Raw genomic sequence first — 11,853 nt, forward strand, 5'->3', positions numbered from 1 at the left:
AAGCACAGATTCTGCATGACCATATTCTACATCCCTAATCCTACCCAATACCTAAACTTAACAACTACCTAACTACCCAGATAGCACACGCACATCTGCAAAATGTCTGTTAAAGATCGCTTCATCTGGAAAGCATCTGTATACAAACATCTGATAGACATCTCTAAGATGTCAGTTTTACATACATTCTAAAACATAAACATCTTAAAGACACTTTCTAAACGTTCCTATAGACATATTGCAGATGAGCAAACAAAAAATAAATAAATATGTCTCGCAGATGTAAATGCAGACAACAAATAGACATCTCTGTGATGTACGAGTGCTATCAGTGATAACTATTAATAAGCAGCAAATACCACACATACATCACGGAGACGTCACATAGACGTTCAGAGAACGTCTTTAAGATGTTTATGATTTAGAATGCATGTCAAATTGACATCTTAGAGATGTTTGCACAGAGCAGATGCTTTCCAAATGAAGTGATCTTTAACAGACCTCTTGCAGACGTACGTGCAGACGTACGTAATAGGAGTTTATTGAGGCAAAATTCATAGTTTTAGTTAGTTAATAGTGAGAACTGAACCTTGAAATAAAGTATGACCTATATATTCTAAAACATAAACATCTTAAAGACACTTTCTAAACGTTCCTATAGACGTATTGCAGATGAGCAAACAAAAAATAAATAAATATGTCTCGCAGATGTAAATGCAGACGACAAATAGACATCTCTGTGATGTACGAGTGCTATCAGTGATAACTATTAATAAGCAGCAAATACCACACATACATCACGGAGACGTCAAATAGACGTTCAGAGGATGTCTTTAAGATGTTTATGATTTAGAATGCATGTCAAATTGACATCTTAGAGATGTTTGCACAGAGCAGATGCTTTCCAAATGAAGTGATCTTTAACAGACCTCTTGCAGACGTACGTGCAGACGTACGTAATAGGAGTTTATTGAGGCAAAATTCATAGTTTTAGTTAGTTAATAGTGAGAACTGAACCTTGAAATAAAGTATGACCTATATTTTCAACTGGGTGAGAAAAATATGCCTTCAAAAGTGCATTCATTCATTAATTCGTTCGTTCGTTCATTCATTGCATCAGCATCATTGCACATGTTTTGCTGCATCCTCATTACATTTACAGGCTTTAACCAGCAGATATCCTCCGCTAGCACATCGAAACAGCAAATCACTGCGTGCTTTGATTCTCAAGACAAAAGTTGAAAGGTTCCGAGGCGTCTAAAGGCTGTAGATGGCGGTTATGTGCTGAATGGCGTTCAGTCTGACAGTCCACACGAGAGAAGCAGCAGATGTGTGTCTGTGGAGCTCCATCTGACTCAAGCTCCTCTCTCTCTGTTGTGTTTTCTGAACTAGAACAGCTATGGATGGCGAGGAGGAAAGCAAGCCTATAGGTAACTACCGTGCAGTCTTCTTCACAGTATTGCATTGCAATTTATAAACCATGTAGTATGGTTTTAAAGTGAGTGATATTTTCATCAAAGTGTCATTGAGTTTGAAAGGTTTTTGACTGTGAGAACTAGTCACTGGCTTTGTCTGCTTTCAGAAATGGCTTTTAAATTGACTTTAAAAAAATTGCATTTCTCGGTTTTTGATTCAGGTCATCAGCTCAACTACTACAACTACCTTCCTTACTTTTAATAAGCAGACAATTAGGAAAAACTGTTACTAGTTAATAGTGAAAGTGCTACTGGAATATTTAAAAGTTTACCAATGGACGGATTTGTACCATGTGCCAAGTTCCTCACACTTTATTTTCTTTAAATCAGTAAACAAAATGTTATTGGTAAATGGTTGCTGTAATTTCTAAAGTTACTTACTGCAAAATGCCCAATAAAATTATTTGTATGGTTCACTACTCTAATATGCATTGCATTATGGGTATTTGAATGACATTTAGTGACTGTATATTGGGGATTTTCAGCATTCTTTCGTGTTGCTGAAGTTAATGTCGGAAGTAAAGGAAAGTTTGTTTCCCTCACAGCATGAGCTACTTGACGCAATGTTGAGTGAACTGAATGGAAAGAGAACTATAATGTTGGCTTCAGCTACTTTCATTGAAGAATCAAAAGCCCTACAGGTTTGGAATGACATGATGGTGAGTAAACGACGACAGATTTTCATATTTGGGTGAATCATCTCTTTAATGACTGGTAACATCTTGAGTGTAGAGAAAGAAAGATAAAACTTGTTTTTAAGTAAAGAATATGTTAATATACAACACATAATATTGGTTGCTTGTAGATAAGAGTGTCTTCGGAATTCGGAATGGAATGCACTATTAACCTTTCAGGTGCCGCACTCGATGCACAAGTGCTGTTCTTTCACTCCAACTTCATGCTCTACCTCCACTGCCACTCCAGCCCAAGTTCAGCAGGAATCCTCGACACCACCAACTCCTACTTCCACACCGTTATGTACTTCCTCCTCTCCGGGCTCTGCTCTGGTAAGTGCAGCGGGTTCCTTCCTATTCCCCAACGAATGATGCAAAAATTGTATTATCATCTCCCTTCTGTCTAGCAGTGCTACAGTGGGCCACCATGATTTGAGAGCAAGGTGCCCCTGCTACTCCCTCCACCACTGCATTTTACAGAGGTCTTAAGAAACTGTTCCACCACGTCCACTGTTCCAAATTTGGCCTGCATTTATTTGGAAGGTATGGAAGGCCTTCTTCTCACCCTTTGGTGTGTCTGTCAGCCTCTCATAAGGATATCACTTGCAGACAAATGGACAGACATAAAATAAGATCCAGGAGACTGGCAGCTTCCTCTGAACTCACTGTCATCGCCATCCACTCACTAGAGTCATTATCTTCCTTGGCTGAGTGCGCTCAAAACTCACTTCATCAGTTCTTACCCCTTCCAGTGCGGCTGGGGGGATTGTACTGTCACACCTCCATCCTCAGTCACGTTCCATGAAAATCTAACCATCTGCACCTGAAAACAATCACCATCGCTTGTTAAGGACTGCATATACAGTATATTCACCAGTGACCAATGATACTGTCTCACCTATACTCTCAGAAAAAAAGGTACAAAAGCTGTCACTGGGGCATTTTGGACCAGCTGGATTTTTGTTTATTAGGCGCACAGAGCAACCTCCCAATAAAGCAAGATGGAAAATATGGAAAAATTAAGTTTTACAAATGCAAGAAACATGGTTTTCAAAGGAAAGATTGCTATTGAATAGCACACCTAGGTTCCTAACTGATGATGAGGAATTAACCGAGCAGCTTTCAAGTGTTAGACAGTGTTTTAGGTTATTACATGCAGAGGTTTTTGGTACAATAATTAAAACCTCAGTTTTTTTTCAGAATTTAGCATTAGGAAATTACTAGTCATCCAGTTTTTTTATATCAACTATGCATTCCGTTAGTTTTGCAAATTTGTAGGTTTCATCGGACCGCGAAGAACAGTGAAAGCTAACACCATGTTTCTTGAAGATATCTCCGAAGTGTAACGTAAAGTGTGAAAAGCAACGGTCCTAGTACTGAGCCTTGTGGCACTCCACACTGTACTTGTGATCAATATGATATCTTATCATTCACTGCTACGAATTGATGATGGTCAGATAAGTAAGATTTGAACCATGACAATGCAATTCCACTAATGCCAACATAATTTTGTAGTCTACTCAAAAGAATGTTGTGGTCGATAGTGTCAAACGCAGCACTAAGATCCAGTAGCACTAATCTGCTCATGTGAGAGAATTGATACAGTGCTTCAGAATACAATTATGTGGGGGTAATCGGTTACTACCCAGTGGATGGGCAGTATTTCAGATACGTGTATTTAAAATACGTATTTTGTATTATAAAGCCTTTGAAAAAAAATCTAATATGATTTGCATTTAAGTTAATTTTTCTACACATTATTTTGTATTTGTGTTTTAAATTCATTTTCATGTATTTGTGCCCATCTCTGCTGCCTAGCTCTGTCCATAGGCAACTTAGGAAGTCAAGGATGTTGTTTTTTTTGTTTTTATTTTATATTTCACTACAAGATTGGCAACAAAAAGCAATTAATACATGAACATTCTTACATATAGCCCCTTTAACATTTGCATTGGCATCTGAAGTGCAGGGAAACTGGCTGCCTCAACTAGCATGAGCTCATTGCATAACAGTTGTTTAGAGATCACAAGGATGGTGTGTGAGAGTGAAAAGAGAGCAGCCCATTCATCACTGGAAAGTTGGCTGGTGCGCAGGCAAAATGATACTGGAACTGCAGGCCAGGGGGTCGCAAACCACCCCCAAATGTCCTGGGACAAACTGTTCTGGCTGGACGGAGGGGGTGATCAAGGGTCCCCTGCCGAATGGGTGTCCCGATGTCAGGCTGCACTCACTCACACTCTGTTTATTCGTCCATCTTCGTGCATCTTTGGAACTATCTGTTATTCATAAATCAAATCTTATAAACAGCATACAAGCTGCTCGTCTCTCTGTCAGTGTACATACAGTACATTTACTCACTCTGATGCAACAAGCACATTGTTGTGACATAAAAAGATACACCTGTCTTGGAATACATTGGACGCTTTTATTGACAATATACTGTAAATGGTGTTTTATTGTGTACTTGTTGTTCTACAGTGCGTCGAATTAGTGTATAGCCAGTACAATAATGCTAAAGGAATAATTCAGCCAAAAAATGTAATTTGTTGTAAATATGCTCACCCTCGAGCCATCCGAGATGTAGATGAGTTTGTTTCTTCATCAGATTTGTAGAAATGTAGCATTGCATCAGTGTCTCAGCAATGGATGCTCTGCAGTGAATGGGTGCCGTCAGAATGAGAGTCCAAACAGCTGATAAAAACATCACAATAATCCACAAGTAATCCACAGCACTCCAGTCCATCAGATAACATCTGGAGAAGACAAAAGCTGAAACAAATCCCTCACTAAGACGTTTTTAACTAAAATACGAGTCCATAATCCATAATAACGCTTCCTCCAGTGAAAAAAGTCCATCTACTGTTGTCTCTCACACCAAAATCCAGCCACATATTTGTTTAGAGCTGTTTTGGCTTGTAAACGGTGCTTGATCTGTGCAGATTTCTCTCCTGATTCAGACTTGATGGATTTGTTTCTTACAAACACACAGCTTTTGTCTTCTCCAGATGTTAACTGATGGACTGGAGTGCTGTGGATTACTTGTGGATTAATGTGATGTTTTTATCAGCTCTCCTTCTGACGGCACCCATTCACTGCAGAGCATCCATTGCTGAGACACTGATGCAATGCTACATTTCTCCAAATCATCTACATCTTGGATGGCCTGAGGATGAGTAAAAAGGCATATATCATTGATTTTTCATGATAGAAAATGCCGTCAGGAACAGAAACAGATACTTGATCTCAAGTTTCCACTGGATTGTTGTGTTTTTTCCCCCCAATAAAGGGTCTTCCTGTGCTTCCATTGTCCTGTAGCGATTGCTCTCTTGTGTGTATCTATTTACTCAACTTTTCATCTTGCTAAAAGAACAATTTGTGCTTGGACCTGATTGGGAACTTCAGTCTGTGCGTTAAACTAGTTCAGGCCTCAAAACATTTGTCCCACCTTGTCCAAGAGATGACACATTATGCCTCAATCTCTAGTTGCATATTCATTATGGCACAACATGTGTTATTTAGCTTTCCTATCAGCTCATGAATGGTCTGAATGCGGTGTATGTAAGCTTGGGCAGCTGTGCAGCTTCTTTTCCATGTGTTCGTCACTTGCTCACCGCAGCACGGCGCAGTAAAACTTGGCCTAATTCTCAGTACGGCTGTATTATCTCCCATCTATCAAGTTTCATTGTAAACTGCTAGTAATATAAACTCAAGAGAGCTCTTCTGCTAGCTCCTGTTTACTCCACAGCCACACGGTTTTGTTGTCTTGAAATGGTATGGGCCTCCTCTGGCATTTTGTGTTACTCTGACTCTGACTGTCCAAATTTATACTCTGGCTAAGAGAGCGGGTGTGTTTTTCTTGGATATGCTGATGGGCTGACATATCAAATACTTTGCTGTCAGTCAAACTCAGACTGGAACAGAGGTGTATGTAGAGGACACACACTGCATACTCTTACATCAATAATATCATTCAAATCATGTAAATATGATATATCTTATATATCTATAGCTATATAAATCAATATATATATATATATATATATATAAGATATGAATACTTTTCATGAAAATAATCTCAGAAAACACATACACTAATAATAGGCTTAATTTTCTTTCAGTTGTAAGCAAAAAAAAAAAAGAAGCCTATTATTAGTATATGCATTTTCTGAGATTATTTTCATTAAAATTATTCATATTTGGAGGGAAATTACTGTAAACGAGTAAATCCAAATTGAGACTTGCCAACAGACTTGTCAGTGGCCAATGCACTTTTTGTTTTTTTGCAGATATTTACTGAATTGCAAGTAAATACGGTGTAAAAATCTGTTAATTTCAACATATTTTTGTATGCCTCAAGTCAAATGAAGCCTGTGACTATGAGATGACTGTAGTGTTGGAGTAGCGCCTCTGAGTGCTATTCTGGGAGAAGATTGGTTTGCAGCATGAGGATTAAATCTGAGAAATATGTAATTTAAGAGGATATTCGATATCTTTCAAGAACAACATTATGACTGTGAACTCAAAAATCATTTATGGTGATCCGAACTAGGTCGAGTGACCTGTATTATAGGGCAGAGGTGGGGAGGGTGAAGGGGGGCTTCATATTTCATCCTTAAAATTGATCCGTAACTGTCTTATCTGTGGATGAGTGAGCATTTTTAGAGGACTGGAGAGTGTGAATCAATCATAACACTGACACTCACTCTAGTTTCAGTTGAGAGAGGGTCCACAGGCTCCTCTTTTCCAGTAGTAGTGTGCCATCATATGCCAGGCTGTTTGTACATCAGAAGAAACATAATCGTATTTATTAATAAAAACAGCCTCAGATTAGGTTGTTTTGTTTGGAGCCACTAAAAAGGACATGGTGATGGTAAAACATTTTTTAAATAAATAAAAATAAACACATTTTAAAAAAGAGATGGGAAGAAAACTTTTGTGATGGAAATAATATGTGGTGAGAGGGAATTTTTATTCAAATAAAATTTTTCATTCATCATTTCATGTTTTGTGAGAGAACGCAACGTTTCTTGGATGAATGCAATACTTAGAGAATAGAGAAGGTGATGTTTTGTAAGGAAAAGCTGTACTTTTGCGAGAGAAAAAAAAGTTTATTGGGGAATGCAATACTTTGCGAGAAAACACATGCATTTTTCCTCATCTCATATTTTTGTTCAGTTTTCCCCAAATTTTTTTAATTGACCTCTTCATATGCCCTTGGCTTCCCCAACTCCTGGCTTCATTCCTTCTGAATCCGAGCCCTTGGACTTCATGGCAAGTTCTATTAATGTGAAATCTTAAATAACATGACGTCTCTGATCGAACCTCTCAAGGTGAAAGAGAAGTCAGTACTCAAATTTCTTTCCATTCATTTTCTGAGCAGGCCATTCTGGAAACTGGGTCTCTCCGGGGCCCCTTTGACACCTGGTAGGGAGGCATCTGACATGGCTTTAGCCCTCAAAGTTTCTCACATATCACACAGCAATTCCTGAGCCAAACATAGCCCCTCCCTGGGACCTGCTGACGTAAAGCACCCCATACCAGTTACATTTACTGACACCGGCTCATTACATTCTTAGTCTGACCTCCACTTTGTAGAGGTCCATAGAGTGTTCAATGGAGAGGAAGAGATGGACGTATCAACTTGTTATTGGGGGATTTAAAATGTCTTGTGTTTGTCCGGATTCGGTCTTGTATGAGTTTTCCGCTTGGCTTATTATTGGATTATCAATGCCTTTTTGAATGCCCAGCTACATCCTCTGCAGGTGAATCTCTGGTAGTTTGTCCACAAGTCTAGTTGGTTTTAGTTGAGAGCATGAGTTCTGCTAACTCTAGCACAGGAATTGACCTGCTCCAGGTTAGGATTGAATCCTTGAGCAGCAAAATGGACAGGCTCATAAGTATCCAAGAAAAAGTGCTCAGCCGACTCGACGGCATGTCTCAGGACATTGATGGAATCGAGAAAGACGTTGAAACTCTGAAAGTGGAAAAGGAGGAGATCCATTTTCCTCCAGTTATCCGCACAGGACCAGCCCATGAGATGAAGGAGATGTGCCAAGAAATGAACAGCATCATGTTGGCAGTAAATAATCGCTCAGAGCAGCAAACCCAAAAGCTGGAGGGAGTGGAAAGTCTGGTGATGAGCATTCAGCAGGTGGTCAGCTTTATTGGAGAAACTGTGAAAACTTCCAAAATCATGGATATTTTGTTCAAAGGGCCGGCTTCTCGGAAGACCAAAGCGACTTCGGCCCTCAAGTCCAAGGATAGTAAAATCAAACTGAGCAGCAAATGCCAGACCTCAGATAACAATGAGCCTGTCACTATAAAGGTGAGTTAAGTCTCCAGATTAGACAATGCTTGATCATCAGAGTATGTACATCCAGGTGAAACAGTGTACTGACATTTAATTCAGACAATTGAATGAAAGAAGTGATGTTATGATTCAAACTTTTCCATTCAGTGCATGGAAACTTTCTCAAGTAGAGATAGAAGGTATGGTGCCAATTTGAGTGTCTTCAAAAGCTCGACACTCACTTGGCCAAAACACCAGTCACCAATCGGTCTTCTTAGTTTCTTCCTTGTGGCGTCATCATGATTTAAATAATTGGAAAGGAGAACATTGACTTGGAAAAAGGAAATAGATGAAGTCAGCTGGAATTATGTGTTGGGCTATAGTTTCACACCCCCAGCTGTCTGCCCTTCAGAATGACATATGTTGTGTTATCGTAGATCCCCACACATCATCCACCAGGCTATGTAAGGGAAAGACTTCAACTGATGGTGCCACATTAGGGAAGCCGTGTCATTTATGCATTAATTTGCCTTATTTGTATTCCATATGGCAATCAACTGGAGACCAGCACTTTTATGCCCTAACACTTACCTACAACTATTCCCAGACTAATCATGCTTCCTAACAACCCATCCCACTCATATTGTGTCCATAACAGTCTTACAAGCTCAAGCATCTTGGATCAAATCATCTCCTTGCTTCATTGTGCTAACTTTATAGGTTTGTGAACCATGCGGTTGTGCATTTTACAAGAATTGTGACGTCACAGTTAGCGACCCTGGAAGAATTGCACAAATTCACTGCACATATTACAGTTTTTGAGTTATTACCGTTTTGCACTTTAAACTACGTCTTTCATCTTTTGTATTTGCTATATTTTCTTTTTGCTCTGAAGCTAAGAGATCACAAAGTTAAAGATAAGAAGTTTCGTCTGAGCCTCAAAGGCCTCAAAGCACAGAAGAAGAAGAAACCACCCGATTCAACTGGTAAACAAAATGCAATTAAAACACGACACTTACATTTAACACCGTCCAGACAAAAAACTTATTAAAATGACAGGGCTGAAAACCTAATGACTTGTACTTGATGCAAAAATAATTTAAATCACATGAACTATTCCGTATTTGTATGCGTAATGCAAACAATGCATTGATATACTTTACATACACATCTAGTCTTTTTCTTCATTGTGTTTATAATGCAGTAGATACAGTCTCTTTGAAGAAGCAGGCACTGTTGCTTGAAGAGGTTCAGAAACTAAATCAAGAGAATGCAGAACGCACTGAAGCATCCCAACCTCTGGAAAAAGGCATGCAGAATTCAGAGGATTGCTTGGTTACTCCAATTCAGCAGGAGCTTATCCTTGAGGGAGACAAGCCAGTTGAACCCGAGCAAGAGAAGAGCTCGATAGAAGAGAATGAGGTCACTCTGGAGCTCAAAGAAGATGAGATGAAAGACGCAGAGCCGAAGATGGAGGAGGTCCAAGCTGAAACACCTGAATTAGTGGAAGAAGAGACTAAGGAGCTGCCCCTAAAGACCACAGACATACTCAAAGATCAGGAGGAAGAGGGTACGGAGGACCAGACAATTACTGATGGTCCTGCAGAACCTGACATTCCTGATACAGAGCCTCCTACACCAATTGAGAACTCAGTGCAAAGGTGAGTCGTGAATCCGATGGGGTTTCCATGTCATGCACAAAATGACCAAATGTATGTGGAACCAGTCCTCTAATTGATGGGTTTGGCTAGTCCAATTCCATTAATGACAAACCTCAATTTTACAGCATTCTAGAAAATTCTCTGCTTCCAATTTTGTGGCAGCCCTTTTCTATTCTGGCATGACTATGACTCAAAGTGTTGTCCATATAGAAATGGTTTACTGAGTCCAGTGTGGAAGAACTTGACTGGCCTGCACAAAGCCTAGACTTGAACCTTTATTGAATACCTTGGAGGTCAATGAAAGGCTAACTGTGAGCCATATCCAATCACCCAATGTCACTGATGCTCTTGCAAATAAGATTTGAGCTTTGTTTTTTCTGTCTTCAGCCTCTGTTCTGTTTCGGTTGTTTCAGCATTGAGTCTGAGCAGACGGATGAGGTGACTACCAGCAGCAAACGACATGTGACAGAAGAAGATCTGGGTTTGGAGGACCACAAGAAGAGCAGGGTTGAGGAGGGGGAAAACCAGAGTGAGCAGGAGCCACAGGAACCTGAAGATCTCTGTGGTGTTTTCAAAGCCGATGGTGTGGAAATCGAGTTGGATTTCAGTAAACTGAAGAAGGAGAGCTATGAGGATGAAGATGAAGATCACAAGGATCACTTCTTCATTGGTAAGATTCCCAGTGGTTCCTTTGTATGATTGATAAACGTAATGGGCTACACTTTATTTCCATAGTCCACTTTAGACATTCTACAAACTATAAGTAACTGCAACTAAATGTCAACTAGCTCTCATTAGAATATTAGTAGACTGTTAGGTTAGGGTTAGTAGAATAAGTTGACATGTATTTACAAAGTTACCTATAGTCAGTACAATGTGTTTTAGGGACCATCAAAAATAAGTGTTAGCAGATATTAAGCAGAGAGTCTACTTATACTCTAATAACTGCAATTTCACATGTAGTTGCAAAGTTACTTATAGTTGGTAGAATGTCTAAAGTGAACAATCAAAATAAAATGTAACCAAATAATGGAATATACAGGTGCATCTCAATAAATTAGAATGTCGTGGAAAAGTTCATTTATTTCAGTAATTCAACTCAAATTGTGAAACTGGTGTATTAAATAAATTCAATGCACACAGACTGAAGTAGTTTAAGTCTTTGGTTCTTTTAATTGTGATGATTTTGGATTTTGGTTTAATTACTGCCTCAATTCGGCGTGGCATGGAGGTGATCAGTTTGTGGCACTGCTGAGGTGGTATGGAAGCCCAGGCTTCTTTGACAGTGGCCTTCAGCTCATCTGCATTTTTTGGTCTCTTGTTTCTCATTTTCCTCTTGACAATACCCCATAGATTCTCTATGGGGTTCAGGTCTGGTGAGTTTGCTGGCCAATCAAGCACAGTAACACCATGGTCATTTAACCAACTTTTGGTGCTTTTGGCAGTGTGGGCAGGTGCCAAATCCTGCTGGAAAATGAAATCAGCATCTTCAAAAAGCTGGTCAGCAGAAGGAAGCATGAAGTGCTCCAAAATTTCTTGGTAAACGGGTGCAGTGATGTTGGTTTTCAAAAAACATAATGGACCAACACCAACAGATGACATTGCACCCTTAATCATCACAGACTGTGGAAACATAACACTGGACTTCAAGCAACTTGGGCTATGAGCTTCTCCACCCTTCCTCCAGACTCTAGGACCTTGGTTTCCAAATGAAATACAAAACTTGCTCTCATCTGAAAAGAGGACTTTGGACC

At 39.5% G+C, this 11,853-nt stretch overlaps 1 protein-coding gene across 1 annotated transcript in view; it reads left to right on the forward strand.

Moving 5' to 3' along the window:
- Window positions 1-7,725: 7,725 nt before the first annotated feature.
- LOC107562868 (myosin light chain kinase 2, skeletal/cardiac muscle-like) overlaps window positions 7,726-11,853 on the forward strand; it is a 13,073-nt gene continuing 8,945 nt past the window's right edge. The window contains exons 1-4 of the mRNA XM_016247612.1: window positions 7,726-8,474; window positions 9,334-9,424; window positions 9,643-10,099; window positions 10,513-10,769. Of these exons, the coding sequence (XP_016103098.1) occupies window positions 7,962-8,474; window positions 9,334-9,424; window positions 9,643-10,099; window positions 10,513-10,769 (1,318 nt within the window). The 5' untranslated portion in view covers window positions 7,726-7,961. The remainder of the gene's footprint in view (window positions 8,475-9,333; window positions 9,425-9,642; window positions 10,100-10,512; window positions 10,770-11,853) is intronic.

Source organism: Sinocyclocheilus grahami, unplaced genomic scaffold, assembly GCF_001515645.1.
Source record: "Sinocyclocheilus grahami isolate Dianchi unplaced genomic scaffold, SAMN03320097.WGS_v1.1 scaffold844.1, whole genome shotgun sequence".
Classification (NCBI taxonomy): domain Eukaryota; kingdom Metazoa; phylum Chordata; class Actinopteri; order Cypriniformes; family Cyprinidae; genus Sinocyclocheilus; species Sinocyclocheilus grahami.